The following is a 21,626-nucleotide window of genomic DNA, read 5'->3' as shown; positions in this document are numbered from 1 at the left end:
AAAATGGTGAAAATATGTCCTGCCCTTACCTGCCTATCAGGGCTGGCCGAAGGATGGTTATATATGAAAGGACTTGAAATGTGGTTTCAACAAGGAATTTTTGTTGCTATCCTGAGGAAAAATGGATCAGTCACTTCTCCAAGGCATATAGAGGCAGTACAAATGAGTTATTTTAGGGACCAATGCCTACTTTTTGGTTGGGGCATACTTGACATCTACCTTCTTTATCAATGGCAACCCTATGTGTCCACATGGGGGTGCTTCCTGTGGGGAGTCTAAGACTCAGAGGGACCAAGTGGTAGAAGGCAGGGAGGCTCACCTACATCCCTGATAACCAATCTGTAGGTGCCTCTTGCTCTTTCTCCCCAGCACCGCACAGTGGAAAAGGTCCAGTCATTAAAGCCATTGGGATCCCTGGGAACAAACAAGGCAGAAAATATGGACAGCCTGACACAGGTGGCTGAGCTGTAGCCCAGAAACATGAAAGGAGCTATAGCCATTTGGAAGGGTACCATGAGGAGTCCTCAAGTGTTACCCCTTTCCTGGGATCTCAGGGAATGAGGGCCTTGTATTCTTGTGGTGTAGTAAAGCCAACAAGGACAGAACAGCATCTTGGGAATCCCACAGAGCTAGGTCCCTCCCAACACCTGCCTTTTGTTTTTGAGACAAGGTTTTATTTTACAGCTCAGGCTGGCCTAGAATTCACTAGCTTTAAACTTTTGACCCTTCCACCTTTGCCTCCTGAGTGCTGGGATTACAGGCATGTGCTACTTCATTTTTTATTTCTTTTTTGCTTTGCTGGGGACTGAACCCAGCATGATAGACAAGTACTCTCTCACCAAACTATGTCTCAGCCTTGGCTTTTAAGACAAGGTCTTGCTGTATAGGCCATGCTAGCCTCAAACTCATGGTCTTCCTGCCTATCAGCCTCCCTAATAATGGGATTATAGGTATTCACCATTAAAATCAGCTTTCCACAGGATTCTTAACAAGATAAGGGAAAATGTACATATGAATAAAGCATGGCCAGTGTTTCCAGCTGCCAAGGACAGCCAGTGGTGTGGCAGCTTAGGGCAGTGCTAGTATCTGCTTAAGATAACTCTTGTAAAGAAAGGTCAGGAGGCCATGGGCAGGTGTAGTGTACGTACGAGTCCATGCTGCGGGGGGCACCGATCAGAGACATCATGCCACTGGGACAAAAGAGTTTCACTTCTAAGCTGCCGCGTCGTGGGTGAGTGATGGAGACTGTCACTGACACGTGCTCCAGAGTCTTCAGTCCCGACATCTCCAGGTCCATCCTGCTGACTGTGGGAAGTCAGGCTGGGCAGCTGGGAAACCAGCCCATAAACACTTACCCCCTCATTTCATCCCAACATATAAAGGTACATGTGCACTGAAGCCACATACAAACATCTATGTCAACCTGTGCCAGGACTGTGTACACTAGCAGTGGAATGCAGTGATGCAGTCAAGCTCCCACCTAGCTTAGAGTCTAGCCTGGAAGACAATGTGTGGCCAAGACAATGTAAGAACTCAATCAGCCATCCATCCAAAAGTCATCTACTGAATACTTCCTATGATTTCAGGCACTGTACTAGATGTGGGGAATATAAAGATAAACTGGGCATGGTCTCTGCCTGTACCTGCAAATAGAAAATGATATATGATATACATAATTGATAAGGGAAAAGACATATCAGGTGAGTTGAGGCACACAGCAGTGAGATGTGCTGAAGAAAGAAAGAAATTCAGACTGGTAGAGGCATTCTAGAAGGGTGAAATGGCATATAAAAAGAGAGGTGAATTAAGTCCAATATATGAGGGACAACACAGAATCAATTTACAAAAACTAAAGTGGATACACTTCAAAGAAGTTATGTGGAATGAAAACAGCTAATTTCAAAAGTATCTATGCCACACAATTCCACTTATATGACATTTCCCAAACAGACCTGTAGAGACAGAGAACAAGTGTGGTTACCAGGGGGTTAGCGATCAGAAAGGGGTAGGTATAGCCATAAAGAGGTAACACAGCCTGATGTGGTGGCTCAATGTCTTTAATCTCAGCACTCTGGGAGCAGAGGCCAGCATGGTCTACAAAGTGAGTACTAGGTCAGCCAGGGCTACATAGCGAGACCCTGTCTTAACCTCCCCACCCCCCAAACCAAACAACCCCCCCATTACCAAAAAAAAAAAAAGGTGACATAAAGGAGTCTATGGCACAGATGGGATCTTGGTCACATACAATATGCTGGATAGCTTTCACTGTCAACTTGACACTTGACACACCTGGGTAGAGGGAACCTCAACTGGGGAACTGTCTCCATTGAACTGGCCTGTGGCCATGTCTTTGGGGTATTTTCTTGATTTTTGAGTGATATGGGAGGGCCCAGCCCACTGTGGGCAGTGCCACCCCTGTGCAGGTTGTTCTGTATTGTATAAGAAAGCAGGCTGAGCATGGACCAGAGGAGCAAGCTAGTAAGCAGCGTTTGTCCATAGCCTATGCTCCAGCTCTTACCTCCAGGTTCCTGAACTGAGTCCTTATGCTCCCTGATGTTACCTGGGAGATGTAAGCCAAATAAATGCCTTCCTCCCTCCCCAAGTTGGTATTGGTCACAGTATTTTGTCACAGAAATGGAGAAACAAACTAGAACACACAATCATCTACAACTACATACACATACACAAAAATACTAAATGCATGCAAAACTGGTAAAAGCTGAGCATGCTCTATGAATTGTTGCAACATCAATTTCTTGGTTTTAATACTATATTATCATTACATAATAACACTGGGAAAGGGGTGCATGAGATTTCCTTATTCATTACTTTGCAACTCTAAATCTACAATTACTTCAAAATAATAGGCTGGACAGCTGGGCGTGGTGGCACACGCCTTTAATCCTAGTACTCGGGAGGCAGAGGCAGATGGATCCCTGTGAGTTCAAGGCCGGCCTAGTCTACATAGTGAGTTCCAGGACAGCTAGGGCTACAGGGAGACCCTGTCTCAAAAAGACCAAAAAAAAAAAAAAAAAAAAAAAAGCTGGAAAAAGCCAGTGTGGTGGTATACCCCTTTGATCCCAGCACTAGGGAGGAGGAAGCAAGATGGATCTCTGTAAGATTAAGGCTAGCCTGCTCTACATAGCGAGTTCCAGGCTAGCTGGGGCTACAGGGAGACCTTGTTTTTTTTTTAAAAAAAAACAACAACAAAAAAAAATGGCTGGGCATGGTGGCACATGCCTTTAATCCCAGCACTTGGGAGGCAGAGGCAGGGAGATCTTTGTGAGTTTGAGGCCAGCCTAGTCTACATAGTGAGCTCCAGGATAGCTAGGGCTACAAGAAGACCCTGTCTCAAAAAGACAAAAAACAAAAAACAAAACAAACAAACAAAAAAGAAAGTTGGAAAAAGAACTAACAAAGTAGAAGACTCAATTGGGGATTAGGAAGTTAGACTGCAATAAGAAATTTCTACCTAAAGTGCCTTTTCTTCCAATATGCATCAGATCCCCTGGAAATGGAGTTACTGACAGTTGTTAGCTACCATGTGGGTGCAGGGAATTGAACCCATGTCCTCTGCAAGAGCAGCTAATGCTTTTAACCATCTCTCCAGCCCCTACTGTCAAACTTTTTAAAGGAATATTTTTTTTTAAATTTTATTCATTATTCTTATTTTTTTTAATGATTCCAAATGATTTATTTCGTGGCATAAATAAATGGCTTTAATTCCATTCAAAGTGGAAGAAAGGATTAGTAGTTGGAATTAAGGATTCATTTAGTTTTATATGATGCTTGAGAATGAATCTAGAGCCTTTCCCATACGCAGCACACACTTAACCACTGAACTACAAATGCCCTAAGAATTCAATTTTGGATTTGATAAATGACATTTGTTAGATTATCAGATAAGGATCGTTGAATTTAGCTGATGGAATCAGGTGTTAAGTATAACATTGTTCTCGTTGCCAATTTTGCATTAACTACCCTATAATACAACCCGGTCTCTAATACCATGGACTTTTCCTGTCACTGATGGAGGATACAACTGCTTGGTGTGTAAATACATCAGAAAAGTGCCCAGATATCCAACTTAAGAAGATTTATCAACCCAGTTCACAGAGAAGCACTATTAGAACGTGAAGTAACTACCTGAAATTTTAGAAACTCCCAAATGAGCACAGGGAACAAATGTGCTGAAGAAACAAAGTGGAGGAAATTGAGTGCAGAAAATACATGGAATGAGATAAAGAATGGACCCATTTTGGAGAGGAAGACCTTGAAAATGACTTTGATATTTAATATCCCATTATAATCCCCTCCACTCAAGTCTTTCTAATTATGCTATGTAAAATATTTGAGGGGGTGGATCTCTGCAAAAGTAAAGATAATAGTGATACAACATACGAGTGTTTAGTCATGGCATAGAGTTTCTCACATCTTTGGAAAATACAGGAAAAATGATACACGGTTTATACTTTAAAGCTTCATTGATAGATGTTAAAATATAAGCTATAAGTTCATAGAATTAAAAAAAAATAAAAAGTGGAACATGATAAATTTAATACATAAAAATCTTAAGACTGGATCTCACTATGTAGCCTTGGCTGATCTAGAACTCACTACTGAGATGAGGCTGGCCTTGAATTTAAGAGTGATTCTCCTGCTTGTACCTCATTATTCTTATTTTATGTATATGAGTGTACTGCCTGAATGTAATTACACCTGTGTCATGCAATGCCCTCACATGTCAGAAAAAGGTGTTGGATCTCCTGGAACTGGAGTTACTGACAGTTGTCAGCCGCTATGTGGGTGCTGGGAATCAAACCCAGGTCCTCTGCAAGAGCAGCCAGTGCTCTTAACCACTGAACCATTTCTCCAGCCCCCTGCTCCCCCCTTTCTTTGGTCTTTTTGAGACAGGGTCTCCTTGTAGCCCCAGCTGTCCTGGAACTCACTATGTAGACTAGGCTGGCCTCGAACTCACAAAGATCTACCTGCCTCTGCCTCCCAAGTGCTGGGATAAAAGGCGTGTGCCACTATGCCCAGCTCCAGCCCCCTTTTTAAAAAATCTTTAATGCTCTATCCAGAAGATACCAAGCCCTGTTTGCCCCAAATCTAGTGGGAGCCATAACAGTCTCTATCCTTATTTATTCAACGAGGGATCAGACTAAGAGATTTAAATGCACAAGTTAAATGTAGAAAGAAGGGAGTTGGTCACAAATACAGTAACGCTGAGGAAAGATATAGAGGAGGGAGACACAAAGTCATGGAATACATCGCAGAAGACACGGCTCTGGAGCTGTGAAGAGATAAAGGAAATGGGAACTTTGGGCAGGGATGCCAAAAGAGGGCAATGGAGCACAGAGGTCACAGGCAGCAGAGGAAGACAGGTACTAACCTATTTCTAGGGTCAGAGCAACAAGAAGGTTCAGAAGGACAGACTTCAAACCTGCCCCTGGATGGGACTAGAAAAGGGCACTGTGAGTATAGTATACTGGGAATGTAGCTCAGTGGGAGAGTCCTTGCCTAGCATGAACAAGGCCCTGGGTTTGACCACTAGTACCAGAGAAAGTGAAAATGAGAGCAAGAAGGGCACTGTGAGTTATGAAGGGAGGCAGGGACTTAACTACAAGACAGGAGGAACAAACAGTAGAGAGGGTGACTAAGAAAGGGAGGATGGGAAGGGTGGAGCACAGAACTTAGAATTCATGGTACACTCAGACTACATATGAGGACAAAGGACAGGTGCAAGTGGGTGTTCTGGAATTTTCTAATACGTAGATTCTCTTGTGGAGAAGAAACTCACCACCAAACCCCCCTCTCCGCCCACTCTCAGCAGTGTTTTCGAATCCGGTGTGATCCCGTTTCCTCTTTGTTAGTGGGCATAGCCTGTTTTGTTCTTGAACTGCACTGCTCAATATGATAGAATTAGACCCTTAAAGCTGCTTTAATTATAACTACATGCAATTAAAGTTCAGTTCCTTGGTCGCACTAGCCACAATGAGTGTTTGACCAACTCATGGCACAGTTCTGGAGCATTCCCATTATGACTTAAAGTCCTGTGGGCTAATACTGCTCTGAGCCCCTACTTTACCTCTTCTACTACAGGTAGGATGTTCAGGTTCTCCTGCAGTATTCCCCACCCCTTCTTTTAAAGATCCTGCTAGTAGACTATAGCTTGGCTAAAAGGGATAAGGTATCTGGGCTATTGGGGATGAGATGTCTAGACCTTCTGGGGCTGTAGATGAGATGTCTGGACCATATGGAATTGTAGGGATGAGGTGTCTAGATTGTCCAGGGCTAAGGGCTCAGTTCTGTACCATGTGAACTTCACTCCTTTGACTGCCAGCCAAATCAGCCTTCAGGCTCATACCTTCTGTTCTGTTCTGTCTGCTGAGGGTTGAATGTAGTCATGGCAAGAAGTTTCTTTCCCTAGTCTCTGAAATGGGCATCAGGCCTGCTTGTCAGCCTGGGTGAAAGACTCCAGTAGTAGCCAAACTCCTGGATCTTTCCATTTTTCTTCTGCATCCTGACCTCTTCACCTCCCTAACTCCCATTTCCCTCCTCTCAGGACACCCATCCCTTCTATGCTTCCTAGTGACAAATACCAGTTACCCAATACATAGGGAAGTTGTCACACTTTCTGGGGCAACATCCCCTGGTTGGTAGGAAGCTGAGGATGACAAACCTGGGGCAGTCTCTGATCCTTTAAGTCCACTAACTCATTTGACAGAAGTGACAGGAAACAGCTCTGGACAGGGTAAAGGTTAAAAGACCCACAATCCCCAAGACAGCACATGAAGGCAAGGGGCTTCTAGGAAGCACATTCCTGGGCATGCCCTTCATAAGACCCCTCTCCTTTTACAGAAAAATGTGTTGACCAGGCCCTAGGTTTCCTTCCATATGTAGGGAAACTAGCAAGATTTGGGCATGCTTAGGAGAAAGACATTCAATTTTTCTCAGTGAAGCTCCCACAGAGGGAGGCTGCCCTATCTGCCTACCCAAGGTCCCTCCTTTCGTCAATCCTCTTAGGTGCCAATCCTTTGGTCTGAGAACTTTCAAGGGAGACAAGGAAAAGGAGCAAATAACTTCATCAAAACTCTTCAAGGGGAAAAAATTTGTTCCATGGAGCTAAGGGTAGGGATAACTGGGAAATGTGCATATAGAGGGGCTGGGGTATACAGTTCAGTGTTAAAGCATATGCTTATTAGCATGTGTGAGACACTGGGTTCCATTGCCAGCACCAAAACAAAAACAGTGCAGAGGGCTGTAAAACAAAGCACGTGGATTCAGCTTCTATTTCTCTTGGGAGGGTTTCCACCTCTGTGTTTAACATACAACTACATTCATGACTCGGAAGATGCCTAACACTCCTTCACATGGACCTCACAGTGGGGCGCTCTGGAGGTGGGGGCAGAGGATGGCAGACAACTCTAGCCCAGGGGATGGCTTATGCCTTTGTCCTGCCCGTAAGAGATGGCATCTGGCTTCCTCTGAGATAAGCCTGAGAACCAAAGTCATGCATTTCTTTCCTTCATGCAGAGGCCACTGGACTGGATAGGTCTATCTGGCAAGATTTTAACATGGAAGTTAAAGGAACTTCTTTCAACTCCTGCCGAGGCTCCCTAAGCCTCACTCCCACTCCACCCACAGCCTTCCTAGCCCATTGCTCACAGCTCCTTTTCACTATTAGGAGCTCAGGAGAAAGGTCTTGTTAAGCAGCTAAGGGGCCAGCCAACTCAGAAGCAGCAACATGTCCTAAAATGGTCAAAAGAAAACTCGACAGGTTTGGCTGGAGCTCAGCTCCTGAAGAAAGGGGGAGAACTGGGCAGGGAGGATGAGCTTAGCTTCCCAGTCACCCGCCTCAGGCCTCAGACCTAAGATTAACCCCTTATGCCAATGCTTACCATTCCATAGCACCTCCAGCGAGTGGGGGGACCGAGGAACTGCTTTATTCTCTTTCAGCATGGGGCTAATGTAGGAGGCTAAGTAAGGGACAGATGTCCAGATCTGTTCAAGGAAAGGGGTGTGGGGGGGGTAGGCATTAACGAGCAAAGTTGATCAAGATCTCATTCTCACAAACACAAGCAATCTCTCATCAGTATCAGTAACATCTTTAAGTCTGGTTCTCTATTTTTCCTGTCATCACCCTCTTTGACTTGAGGCTCCTTCTAGCACCCCAGGTACTCCTGAGGGCACCAAGTTATCAGAGGAAATGGTCATGTCTAGGTTGGAAGGTGAGAACCAGAGCCCCTGAGAGCTCCAGGCTACACTCAAGTTCCCTTTACTCTCTACTAATAGTTTTGGATCCTCAGTTATGGTACTGAGAGATTTTCATAGCTAAGATGGCTATCACCTAGGATGAGGGCAAAAGTGGTGAAGTCAATGAGATGGACATTCAGTGCCTATAATATGCCAGGCAATGTTTAGGTACTGGGTGGTCTCCCTTGGTCCCTCCATGCTGGGTACCCCGTAGGTCAACACCTGTTCACCTTGGCTGCATTGACGAGTCTCCAAGCATTGAGCAGGCCAAAACCATGCTGGTGGCTGTGGCTGAAACCGGCCTCGTTGGTAAGCCAGTCTGCATGGCGGTCCTCATACTGAAAGGACAGAAGCCCATGTGAATCTCTAGCATTAGCTGACTCTCAACTCCCTGCTTGTCTGCCAGTTGATCCAGTCCAGGCTCTCCCAGAGGCCACTAGGAATGGATTCCCTTAGGAAAGCTGGTACAAAAGGTCAAAGCCCCATGATGTCACCACCTAAATGGCTAACTTTCTGAGAGGGGAGCAGAAGGACCAGCTTCTGAGTGAGAGTACCTTCCTAGAGCTTTCCTTAGCAGGCAAAATGGCACGAACAGAAGGGTGAGTTCAGCTCCGTGGTCTTGATGGGGTCCTCACACTTCATACATGCCACTCTTGTTATTTTTATTTTATGTGTATGAGTACATTGTCTGCATGCATGTAAATGAACTCATGTCATGCAGTGCCCACGGAGGTCAGAAGAGGGTGTTGGATCCCCTGGAACTGGAGTTACGAAGGGTTGTTAGCCATGAGGTGGATGCTGGGAATCAAATCCAAGTTCTCTGAAATAGTTAGTCCTCTTTTTATTTTTATTTTATCTGTATGAGTGTATTGCCTCATGTATGTGAGTGCACCTATGTCACGTAATGCCTGTGGAGGTCAGAAAAGGGTGTCAGATCCCCTAGAACTGGAGTTATGGATGGTTGTTAGCCACCATATGGGTACTGGGAATCAAATCCAGGTCCTCTGTAAGAGTAGTCAGTGCTCTTAACTGCCGAGCCATCTCTCCAGCCCTAGCTACTCTTGAAGTGTGCAAGGTACCCGACCTTTGGGACATTTTGGTCTGAAGTCTCCTGATAGTCCAACCCTGAAGTAGGCCAGCTGGGCAATTCTCAGTTCTCACCTGGGTGGCTGTGAAGACAATGATGTGCTGGACATCCCGCCATGTGAGGCAGGGCCGTACTTGCAGCATGAGGGCTATCATGCCAGCTGCCAGAGGAGCTGCAGCTGAGGTCCCTGTGTGGCCCTCAGTGCAGCCAGTGCCCTTCTGAAGGTCCCAATCAGTGGTCACCTGGAAAGCAGAAAGAGGAGTGAGTGACTGGAAGAAAGGAACAAGTCTCTCAAGTGGCCCTCCTTTCTTCAAGGCTGTAACTTTTCTTATGCACAGAGGGACAAAGAAAACCCTTAATCCTTCAGCCTCCTTTGGGATCTCTGTATTATATATGAATGGCTTTGGTGGCATGGTTGTGGGGAAAGGAGATGGGTACATTTCCTGATTCTTGATCCTCTAATTTTTTTTTTGCTTCCATTCCCAAATTTTCTACCCATCCTTCCACAACCCAGCCAGACAGAGGAAGTGGCCAGGGCTGCTACTGGGCTCCAGCTGGAGCTGGGACAATAGTGACGGCACTAGTCAAGGAAAGAAAATCTTAGTTGGCAGTTCAGTGACAGGGACTGAGGCAGCACTGGTGCCAACCTAGGAGCATATTCTCCAGAAGAAGACTGTTGCAGTCTTGTCCCACAGGCTACACAGCCTGCCTACCAAGTGGCCATCCATAGGACAGTCTGCCTTCCTGCTTCCTGGTGTCATAGTTGGTTTTCTGTGAGCCCCTCTCCTACTCATGGTTCTCAGGCAGGAAGTGAAATTCAGGGAAAGACAGTGTTTTGGCATTGAGTTCTTTTCTTGACCCACCAACACATAGGCCTTAAAGGGCTTAGCTGTGGATTCCCTGCTAAACCTGTTCCCTCATGTAGAACTCAGACACGAGTGCAGACTACAGAACTCTTTTCTTTCAAGCTTCTCTTCTGGGTCAGATACCAGGATGCCAACTTCTGCCAAGAGCTGCCTTTCTCCATTGTACTCCAAGCCTCCCCTCCCAGCTATCCTAGCAGCTGCCAAGAGATGTCATTTTTTACCCAGACACTGTGCACTCCCAGAAGGGAAGGGAAAAACACTCTCCAAGTTGTAGACTCAACTAGAGAGGAAGCCTGGTTGATGCCAAGGAGCAGATTGATTTTTTTCCTGTTAAGGAAACAGCCTCACAGTGATAGTCTAGCATGCAGCTGTGAAATCCGTGAACTTGCCCATGATGGCAAGAGCCTCGCACAGAACTAGGAGAGCCCAGGGAAGCTCCACAGGCAGTCAGCCAGATAGTGGGAAGCCTATGTCCCTAGCCCCTACCCTTAGAAACATAGTTTCACAAAGCTGCCTGGTCACTGGATAAAAACCAACAGGAGGTTGCCAAGGCAAGAACATTCCAAAGATGGGAACTTGGCTGAATAAACTCATTTTTCATTTCTGGATAGATTAGAGTTCAGATGGAAGGTGGGGTGAGAAGTTGAGCTGAATTGGGAGGAGCAAAGCTAGCCTCTACAGAACAACAGTCAAGATTATGCTATGAAGCCTTCTTAGGTACCTGCAGGGGTGGAATGGGGGGGGGGGAAGTGGGATTCCTAGAGCTCTGCTAGGGGGTAAAGAGCAGAACAAGTTCCTGTTCTTCCTCCTAATCCACTGGTAGGACCTCAGGCTGCCTGTAAAGCCTCTCACTTTTCACTTTAGTCTGCTCCCTTCTCTCTTCTCTGACGCCCTGGGGTGGGGGTCAGCTGGCACAGAGCCATGGAACATTGTGTTGACCAGAACTCATTTATTGGCATAACAAAATTTTCATTCTGAAAAATGACTTGACCCTGCAGGAAGACAAAGCAGTTTAATTTCCAGTGGACCCAGCAACCTCCCAACTGGTCACTAGCAAAATTTGACAGCGGCTGGCTCCTGCCCAGCTCTGGTCTGGAGCCTTCTATTCCTACCTAACAATGTTAGTGGCAATAAGGACAAATAGAGTGTTCTAGGACTGTGGTCTAGAGGCTGGAGCCCAGGCCAGCAAAGGTCCCTGAGTCCTTCAAGGATTCTGTGGGCTCCAGAAGCTCAACTTCCCTGCTGTATTCTCAGGCTTTGGCTCCAATCAGAACTCTAGAGAAGAACAGGGTAAGGCTACACAAGCCAGTTCAGACTTCCTTTCCTGCCTATCCCAGGGACAACCACTACCTTTACCTCTGAGGATGAACATGACAGAGTCAGTATTTAGAAAAGGACCGAACAGCAATGCAATGATGGTCTTAGCTCATAGAAAGCAGTAAAAGTCCAAATTCTACCACTGAGAGACAGTTCAAGGAAGCCATCTAATCTGCACAGCAATTGTTTTTATATCAGTATACACATTTGTCCCAAGTGACAAAGTTTAAGATCAAAACCATTAAAGCAGATTTATTCAGAGTCCTCTGAGCTTCTCATACAAGTGGCATGCCTTACGAGATACTGGTATGCAAAGGCAAAGGAGCCTGACAACCAGGGCAGAGAAAGTATGAAGAGAGGTACCTAGCTGAGCTAGGTACAGTGGTAAAGATACCTATAATCCAGCAGTTAGGAGGTAGAGGCAGGAAGATCAGAAATTCAAGGTCATTCTCAGCTACATAGTGAATTCAAGGTTAGGTTACACAAAATCCTGATGAATGGGGTTGGGGTGGGGGTGGAGAAATACCCTGCCAAGTATGGTAGCTCACACCTAAAATTCTAACCCTTGGAAGGCTGAGGCAGGAGGACTGCTGTAAATTCAAGATCAACCTGGATAATATAGTATGGAGTTCTAAGCTAGCATGGGCTAGAGTAGTGACCTTGACGAAGGATGGACGGAAGGAAGGAAGGAAGGAAGGAAGCTGCCCTCTGAGGGCACTGCACAGCATAGGCGCACTTACACACATGCAAGCATAGCACTCATACACATAACAAATAAGTCAAAAAAGGAAGGAAGGAAGGAAGGAAGGAAGGAAGGAAGGAAGGAAGGAAAAATAGGGGAAAACGGCAATGGGAGATACCCTGTGGATGCCTAAGAAGCCTTGCGGGATAGGGCTGAGACACGAAGGGCCCAAGAGGCACTCACAATGCTCCGGAGCATCTTGTCCCCGCCACTGAATGTGACTGCCAGCATGGAGGCACATTCCTCTGCATAAAAAGGCATGTGTCCCTCCTCATCCACAGCACCTGGCACAAAAGAGAGAGAAGAGGCCCAGGTAAGGAGCATGTCCTATTATGGTACCTGATACCAGAGTTGCCTTCATCATGGGGAGATAGGACTGTCCTGATTTTAAAGAATGAGGTGAGCCATCTCAGAAGGCTTATAACCCTCATCTGCATTTGGGCAGGCAGCCTCAAACATCAGAGGGAATTCTTACTCTTTATTAGGCTTCATGCAAAACCAAGGGCCTTCCACCTAAGCACTTAGCCACTTACTGTTTTCAAGATTTACTAAGACCTACAGTGAGTTCACACACATTAAGCATTAACGCCATATGGAAAAGGCCTCCTCCTAGAAGGAGTGAGGAGGCAGTATGCGGTAGAAGAGAGGGATGAGGTTCTAGGGATTTACTACTATGCTGATATCAAGGAATCTACAATTAAGTAAGAAGTTGGGTAAGTAAATAATAAAGATGGAATGACAAATTCTATTATTGGGGGGAGTACAGTGCAAGGGCACTTAATTTAGGCTAAAGGGAAACAAGAGGAGGTTTCAAGCAGGAGGCAAGTGGCCATAGAAAGAGACGCCACAGTGGAGACCAAACTTATCACGATGGTGATAGTGATGGCGACTTTTGAGGAATGGTTAAACATGCTCCAGATTAGTCCTGAGGGCATTCAATAGCAGGGCTAGTTCTGTCTGTCCCTCAAAGGATGTTCAAGGTCACATATTTAGATATACACAGTGATAGACCCTTTGTTCCCGTCCCCACAGTCTCCAGGCCACTACCTATGGTGACAGTGTAGATGGAGTTGGCATAGCCATCATAGTTGCAATTATCATTGTGCTGGCCCCCATTACCACTGGCGACCACAAAGATACTCCCAAAGCCCTGGCGACCAGCCATCACTCCATGTTGCAAGGCAGCCTGAAGAACAAAATGTCAGGGTATTAGTCAAGGCGCTCACAGAAAGACCTGCACCTACTGAACCAGTCACCCTTTCCTCCCACTTCTAGAAAGAAAAGGAAAAACATGGAAAAGGCACTGAGCACAGGATAAAAGACATTTAGACACAGACATGAGATGAGGAGAGAGCTAAGAGTTAAAAGTGTTTGACAGACATTTTCTGCTTATCAGATGGCAGAACAGAATGAAGAATGGAAACCCAGAATGAGATCCATGGGAAAGAAGCTGGGAGTTGTTCCATTCTTCTCTCAAAACAATATAGGCCCCATCCCTAGCTAGGTGCATAATCTTTCTTGAAGAAGGCAGCAGCGATGGAAGGCACAGCTATGCTAAATGGTGTAGGCTAGTCATTGCAAGTGAACTAGGAAGAGAGTTTGACTACGGGTTCTTCTAGGACTGAATGAAGAGGGGCACCTGAGGTTTCCTGTCTTCATGCAGCTCAGTTACCTTTCCAAGCTGGTGAGGACCATCCACTGTCTTCCCATCATCATCTGGACCCCAGCTGTTGAGAAATATGCAAAGGGAAAAGTGGAGCTAGGCTGTATCTCCTCACTATGGTCTCCATCTTAGTCAGCCACTCTTCTGCCTACAGCACTTACTATTCTCCCAAGGGACCAGACAAAGAAAAGACCAGGGTGCAAAGGTCCATCTTCCTCCAAAGCAGAAAATGGAAGTCTGTGCTAAAGTGGTTCTTTTCTCTGGAAATGTCCCCAGTTTAGGTTTACTTTATCTTGCTCTGGTCCTTCCTCAGGTCCAGGGAGCAGGAGAGATACACAGTGAGAGAGAGGGTCAGGGTTACTCCTCTGTGATCTATGGATCCATACTAGGCTTAATAACAGGGCAGCCATGAGGGAAGTTCAGACTGCCTAAGTTTTTAGTTCTTAAGCTGAGGAGAACTGGTGAGCTTGCTCAGCAGGTAAAGGTGCTTGCTAGGCCAGTTTGGTGACCCAAGTTCAATCTCTGCAACCCATGTAAGGGGTAGAAAGAAAGAAAAGCCTCCATAGAATTGTCCTCTGACTCTGGTGCATGTGTGCCTCTCACCTCCCCCGTATAGACTAATAAAATAAAAAATGTTAGTAAGTCAAGAATTTAAGGGAGGTACTAGTTAGAGGGAGATACAGGTACCATCAATATCATGGGGGCCATCGAACCTTAATTCCTCCTTATCTAATCACCATATCCATAGCTTGAAGCTTCATGTGTATTTCTGCATGGTGGAACTGAGTTCAGCTCACCTGTGGCTAAAGAAGAAAGCCCACTTTCTCCCAAGAGCCTTGTGAGTTTAGACAATAAAGGTAGGAAAGGCTGGGGCACTCTTCATGTGACAACCTGACTACTGGGGTGACAGGGATTTAAGACCAAGCACCCAGTGGCTAGGGAACTAGATAAATGAGGGAAATGGCCTTATTAGCTAAGCCCAACCAAGAGCCCTTGCTAGGCTCAAAGCAGCCTGTTTGGCTGTACTATTGCTGGAGAATTCCAGGGACTCCAGTCTCTTGGCCTCTCACCTGCAGCTGTAGATGTCATTGATCTGATAGTGCTTGTTGAATGCCACAGCCTCCATGCTGTCTGTGAGCGGTCCATCCAGTACTCGGATACCTAGGCATTGAAGGCACACCAGCTCCTCACTGATGCTGGCCCCACAGGAAATTGCTAACAGTGCTGGTTCACCCACGTGGGACCAGATGGTGGGGAGGTACACATGGGAGACTTATTCTGTTTGTTCTTCTATACTTTTGTGTGTATGCATGTTTCATGAGTGTGGGTGCACATATATGTGGGCATGAATGCATGAATACAGAGACTAGAGCCAACATCAGGTATACTTCAGTAGCCATCTACCTTTTTTTCCTTTGAGATAAGGTCTCTCACTGGGACCTGGAGCTTACCAGTTAAGCAAGCCCCAGGGATCTGCCTATCGCTACTTCCCTGGATTTCCCAGTGCTGGAATTACAAGTGCATCCACCCATGCCCAGCTTTTTATGTAGGGGCTGAGGATAGAACTCAGGTCCTCATGCTTGTATGGCAAGCTCTTTAGTGACTGAGCTATCTCCCTAGTCCCTCTTTTGTACTTTGAATTCTTACACCACATATATGGTGGCACAGGCTTGCTTTCAACTTACTATGTAGCAGAGGATTATCTTGAACCCCAGATCCTCCTGCCTCTACTTCCAAGTTCTGAGATTATGGGTAGGCAAGTATGTGCCACAATGCCTAGCTTTCAAACTTGTCTTTCACTATCAAGCTCAACTCAGATTTAATGACTCTAGGAGGTGGGAAGAGTCAGACTAGACTATAGGTAACCAAGATTCCCCTCTTATCTTTCTACATGAAACACCTAGCTTAGTGCTGGACACAGTAAAGGTATTAGGTGAAGAGCACTCATTACCAGTGCTACTCCCAGTGAGACCTAATTTCTCCCTCTAAAATGAAGTAGGTCACATCTTGGTGACAATGTATTCAGGGAGGAATGGGGTTTTTGGAAGGGCCTTGGACCCTGAACCTTTCTGGCCTCCCCTGTAGCACTCTGTAGAGTGCTGAAGCCCCCTGCTGGAGAATAAGATGATTGCAGCCAGTCTCCTAGGTCTGCAGGTTCCCAGGTTTTCATTAGGAATCAGGGGGAGGGCTCTGATCCCTTCTGCCTTGATCCCCAAGACAGAGTTGAAAAATCACAGAATGACCTCCAATTGGGGATTGTTCTCTCTTGAAAGAATGGAGAACAACTGTGGTAGCCAGTAGGACAAGGGCTGGAGATATGGGATTGAGAGGGGAGCCTCCACAGACATGGGATCATGGAGGGTTAAACTGATGAGAAAGCACTTTGTAAATTACAAAAACATGAGTTCAACATAGTGAAGTCAAAGGCGTTGTTACAGTGATGTGAGTCACTGGTGGGTATAGCCATGATCAGAAACAGGAAGGAGACTTGAGCAGGTGAGACTTGGGGCTTTTAGCCCACACCATGATTTTCATTTTTATTTCTATTTTATATTATAAAAATATAGGATGCTCCTTGCTCCTCCCAAGACCATGTGACCCTTGAGGAACAGATCCTCAAACGACCTTAAGAGCAAAAACAAATTGGTTTATCTGGACCAAATGTATGGCCTTAAACACCCAAAAGGAAAGTATAACCAAAGATTAAAGGGGCCAATATAATTTCATAAGAGTCCATATGTATAGCTAAAGTCCACATAGCAAGCAACAATGCCAGACAGGAGATACCTTCTTTTGAGTTGTTGGCAGGGTGGCCAAAGGGACTCCCAGATAGTAACCCAGCATAGAACTGGGAAAATGAACAGCAGACCCCAATCTTATCCAAAGGAATATTGACAACTGATTACTGCTAGATGAGAAACAGCTGACCTTCCTAAAACAACGACCTCTAGATAGGCTGACTAGATTCACCAGAAGGGCAAGTAGTGGGGAATGGCTGGGGGTGTTGACAACACAGCAGACAGTAGCAGGGATATCAGAGTATAAGGGCTCTAGTGGGGGGAGGGAGGCTATGGGAGGGTGCTATCTGGGAAGTGGGTATAAAAATAAAAAATTTTAAAAAAATAATAAAAAAAGAAGATGGAGGTGAATTAAAGATAAGCTACCTATTCTACAATTGAAATGAGTTGTTAAAGTGACATCTTTTGAGGAAAGTTTTATATAAACTGGGATTCGGTTTTACATTTCTGACTGTTCTCCTAATTTGGTATGCACTTACCAGTTACCTAATTAGGTTTTAAAAACTTTATAAGCAATTATTTCAATAAACATATGTACATATATATATTACATATATACATATACATACATATATATATAATATATATAGGATGCTGCTAAAAGAGCCTATTTGAAACACCATAGCCCTGAAAAGCCAACGAGCTAATCATTCTGTTATGTGCTTATCTCCTGCTCTATGTTACAGATGTTGTGGGGGTAGGAAAATAAAATTTCAGAATGAGGAAGGGGTAGGGAATGAGCACTGTACCCCAGGAGTCTCCCAAGGCTATAAGGGGAAGCATGAGTTACCTGCTATTCTGCTTCCATAGGCCACGCCCACTGCACAGAAGCTGTTGTTGGGCACAGCAGCAATTTCTCCTGCACACCGGGTCCCATGACGGTTACCATTCTCCGCATCAGGGTGGGGCATGGGATCAGGGTCATTAGAGTTGAGGTCATAGCTACCCTCTGGGCTCTGAAACATTAAGGCGGTTACTTACTGGTTAGAAGGGATCAATTCCTAAACAGTAGGGAGAGCAAAGAACTGGGAGTTTCCTCTAAGCCAGAGTAGCAAGTACATCGCCCTGTGCAAACAAGGGCTATGAGATATAAGCCAAGGACACTGGGGCAAAACTGAGAAGGGCCACAGCTCTCAGAAAACCTCTCTTGCCTGTTAAAGGATCATAACCCCTGCTTGAAGGAAGCCCAGGAAAAAAGGTATTTCAAACTCTATCTAAAGTCACACCTTAGAAGAAAGTTCTCAGAACCTCTGCAGACAAGGCAGTTGCCACAGAGCCATTTCTTGCTCCTCAGAGAAAGGAGCAGCAGCAGGAAGCAGGAAGTATTGCCTGCCATTGCTCTCCCTCTGGGCTGGTCACCTTCTAAGCCTTAATTGCCAGTCTGGAAAGCTGACTGTGAAAGGAACGTGGAATAACACCATCCCACTTCCCAGCCTGTTTGAACTGGCTCAGTGCCCTCTAGGAAAGGGGAGAAGAAGGAATATCAAGGAGAAGGGAGATGTGGCAGCAAGGGGTCATTCTAGGCCACTCACATAGTTGGGTGCAATGTCCTGGATGGTGTGCTCCACTCCATCGTCCACTACCACCACTGTTACCCCTCGCCCAGTTACATTGCGCTCCCACACACCTGTCACGTTGATGTCTCTGCCTGGGCTTCGCCGGTTATTCTGTAGAAGAGACAGGAAAATCCAATGATACACAGCAGAGCCCAGAGATAGACAAGTTACAGCTGGTAGCCTCTTCCCTTAGCTTCCACCAAGAAGCCAAACAGAGGCTACTGACCAACAGGTCAGTGGAGAACAGAGGCCAGAAGGGCAAATAAAAGTCTTGCCTCCTGCCTTGGTCTCCAAGGTGGGAGACCCAGGGTGAAATGGTAGCTAGGGCTAAGTAGTAGACAATTATTATCCCAATAATGCTAGCAGTTATCCAAAATGGAGCAGGGTCTTCCTGTATCAAGCACTGTTCTAAGTGCTTCACATATACACTCATTTATCTTAACCATTACTCTATGAGGCGGGTACTGTTACAATCTTTACTTTACAGGTGGGGAAACTGAGACACAGATGAGGTGAAGCAACTTAGCCAAAGGCACATGCTAGGAAGTAGACGCCTAGAACAGGAGCTTGGGCAATGTGGCAGTAGCACATATACCCTGAGCACTATAGCATACCTGCTCTCCACAGCAGTCAAGGAAGGCAGGAACTGAGAGCAAACTATATTCCCACTGTACAAAAGTACTCCCTCAGTCAAACAGGGCAGCTGGAGAAGGACTCAGTCAAAAGCACACAAGAGCAGACACCCTGTTCATCTGGCTGGACTTACCAGGTGCCACTGCTGAGGGTACTTGGGGTCATTGAAGTGGATGCTGCGCTTGGCCCGCTTCAGCAGCCTCTGTTCTGAGTACCAGCGCACAGCTTCATGCCTGGCTAACACAGCTTCTGCTTGCTGCCGCATGGCTTCCACCTCCACAGCTTGCCTGTGCCCAACTGGCTGGACAAAGAGGTAGTGCCCCCGGAGCTCTCCGATGCGACCAGCATTCACCAGCCCTGCTGCCTGGGCCACGGCATCTGCCTGCTGTGCCAGACTCTCTTCCTCCCTCTTGCCTTCCAGGTTGTCCAGGTGTACAGCCCAGCTTAGCCCCCCTGCACCCAGGGTGTCAGGCCCACCTGCCCCTGAGAGGCCCATGACCAAGGGAATCAGTAAGAAGAGCCCAGCTAATTCTAGCCAGGGGCAGGTGGGCAAGCCCAGGGGGGCATCCGAATGTGGGACTTTCTGCCTCCCTTTCGGCATCAGAACAGCAGGCTGCAGACAAAGGGAAAGGATATCAGAGATGTCAGAGCCAATAAGCTCAGGATACTCATAGGGTAACTGTGGGCCATCAGCATGTTCCCCTTGGAAACCCCAACCTTCTTTCAAATGGTTAGTCATTTTATTATCACATTTGCTTCTAATCAAAAAACTAAGCCCCAGGTGAAGTATGAGCCAGCACTAATCCCAGTTGATGACCTTCCATGGCAGGATGGGCCAATCCCTGCTTCCCCAACGGTCTGGCATCATCCAGTTCTCATGCGCTTCAGGCTACTCACAGCAAAGTACATGTCACTCCCAAGAATGACCTGCAGCATCAAGATCCCACCTCCCCCTTACTTAGAGACTGCATAAATCTTTCCCCAGCTGACTTCTCAGTCCAGTTATTCCAGAGCTAACTCCCACAATGGGGTCCCATTCCCACCTGGGCTCTCTGTGAGGCTGAGCTCCTGGTCTGGGTAACCATATCACACTCATTTTGTGCAACTGGAGGAAAGGTGTCACCTTCACTGTGAGCAGTGCTGACTAGGAACACAGGCTGCAGACCTGTGGAGCCAAGGACAGAAGAAATGGTGTCCTACCAAACCCAGCAGAGCAAGAAGCTAGCCATGAAGTCCAGGAGCAGCAATCAGTGGTAAGTTTCATTTCCACAGATCTAAAAGGTCATAGCCTGGAATATGTCTGGCACAGTAAGGCCACATCAGTACAAAACCCAGACACCACACTTCTCACCCTATCAATTCTTGTCTCACTTGCTCCTCTAGAGGACCTAATTGTTAGCACCCTCCACTTGCAGGAAAAGTGGTTCCTAAAATCCCAGACAGGGGAAATCAGGTAGAAAGTCAGATAATGAGAACAAAACTGAGCCAGCATAAAGGGCAAGTGGGCAACTGGGAAAGAGAAAATGACCTGGAAGTACGAAAGAGCTGCCCCTGTCACTTGGCTACCAAGTTGGCCTGAAAGTGAGGGCACAGGCTCCAGATCTGGCCTTCAACTACTCAAAGGAAAACAGCCAAATTAGAACTACAAAGCAACTGTGGGGACAGGGAGAAGGTAGATGTGGGTGCCTGGGCTCCTTTAAAAGACTGTTATTTACCAAGTCCACCCTGGAGCAGGCTTAGCACCCAGACACACCCAAATGGAGCCAACATAAAACATTCTAGAAGAGCCATTCTGTTTTACTAAAGACTCCTTGGAAAGGGAGAGAACTTATGCCACCTAACACTTCTCTCCAAAGTTCTCCATTCACCTAGCCTTTTACTTTGTTTTGTTTGATTTTTTTCCCCCCAAACTGGATCTTTTACGTAGCTAAGGCTGGCTACAAATCCATGATCCTCTTGCTTCAACCTCTTCAGTGTTGGGATGACAGACATTGGCCACCATGCCCTTAAGTTCCCAGGCATATTCCTTGATTACATTCCTCCCTACCCTGGAGTTCCCTTGAATTGTCCCAATATATTTAGTTGTTTTCCCTAGTCTGCATGCATATAAGTAAAGCGAGAATGTGGTTAGATAGGCAGCCCACTTGGCAGAATCTTTCAATCTCTTTCTGGAAGAGAAACCCAGTTCTTCCTGCCTCCAAGGGGCACAGCAGCACTTTTATTCCCAGGGTTCGGGGCAAGAATCTACAATACTTTCTTAAAGTAAATCTCCATTTCCCCCAACTGCTAGGCCTATCTTCACAACTTTTAGTTATCAAGGAAGAAGTGCACCTCTCCTGCCCAAGATTCTGCTCTCAAGCCACTGTCCTTCAAATCCTCTCCGCCCAGCTCACAGGAGCCAGGTCAATGCAAGGCTCATTTCACTGACGTCCCCTGCCGGTGGCTACTCTGTGCAACGCGCCCCTCTCTCAATAGGACTCATACAGTCCCGGAACCCAAGACCCGAGGCCCCGTTCCGCTGGAGTCTCCCCGGCCAGGACCCAAGGTGCCCTCGGTGCAGCGCCTCTTCCTCAGGCTCCGACCGCCCCCAGTCCGGGGCTACCCGGATTTCCCAAGTCCAGTCCCGCACACCTACTTACCCGCCGGGGCGCAGCCGCTGCTGCCTCCCTGCGGAAACTCGCGGCTTCCCGGGAGCCCAAGGAGCCAGT

The 21,626-nt window shown here is 46.5% G+C and overlaps 1 protein-coding gene across 2 annotated transcripts in view; it reads right to left on the bottom strand.

The window, feature by feature from the left end:
• Positions 1 to 21,626, bottom strand: part of Pcsk7 (proprotein convertase subtilisin/kexin type 7) — a 24,734-nt gene extending 3,108 nt beyond the window's left edge. The window contains exons 1-14 of one of the 2 annotated variants that reach the window (XM_008850922.3): positions 21,558 to 21,626; positions 19,962 to 20,083; positions 19,052 to 19,531; positions 18,262 to 18,396; positions 17,520 to 17,685; positions 15,002 to 15,092; positions 13,941 to 13,995; positions 13,316 to 13,454; positions 12,452 to 12,552; positions 9,418 to 9,585; positions 8,487 to 8,594; positions 7,902 to 8,004; positions 1,149 to 1,305; positions 320 to 414 (exon numbers count right to left, since the gene is read on the bottom strand). In XM_008850922.3, coding sequence (XP_008849144.1) covers positions 320 to 414; positions 1,149 to 1,305; positions 7,902 to 8,004; positions 8,487 to 8,594; positions 9,418 to 9,585; positions 12,452 to 12,552; positions 13,316 to 13,454; positions 13,941 to 13,995; positions 15,002 to 15,092; positions 17,520 to 17,685; positions 18,262 to 18,396; positions 19,052 to 19,531; positions 19,962 to 20,003 — 1,840 coding nt within the window. In that variant the 5' untranslated portion in view covers positions 20,004 to 20,083; positions 21,558 to 21,626. The remainder of the gene's footprint in view (positions 1 to 319; positions 415 to 1,148; positions 1,306 to 7,901; positions 8,005 to 8,486; positions 8,595 to 9,417; positions 9,586 to 12,451; positions 12,553 to 13,315; positions 13,455 to 13,940; positions 13,996 to 15,001; positions 15,093 to 17,519; positions 17,686 to 18,261; positions 18,397 to 19,051; positions 19,532 to 19,961; positions 20,084 to 21,557) is intronic. The other variant, XM_029554967.1, reaches the window with a different exon arrangement.

The sequence above is a fragment of the Nannospalax galili genome, unplaced genomic scaffold, assembly GCF_000622305.1.
Source record: "Nannospalax galili isolate Female #2095 unplaced genomic scaffold, S.galili_v1.0 scaffold265, whole genome shotgun sequence".
Classification (NCBI taxonomy): Eukaryota; Metazoa; Chordata; class Mammalia; order Rodentia; family Spalacidae; genus Nannospalax; species Nannospalax galili.
Note: the sequence above shows the minus strand (reverse complement) of the source record. Positions and strands in the feature narration are given on the sequence as shown.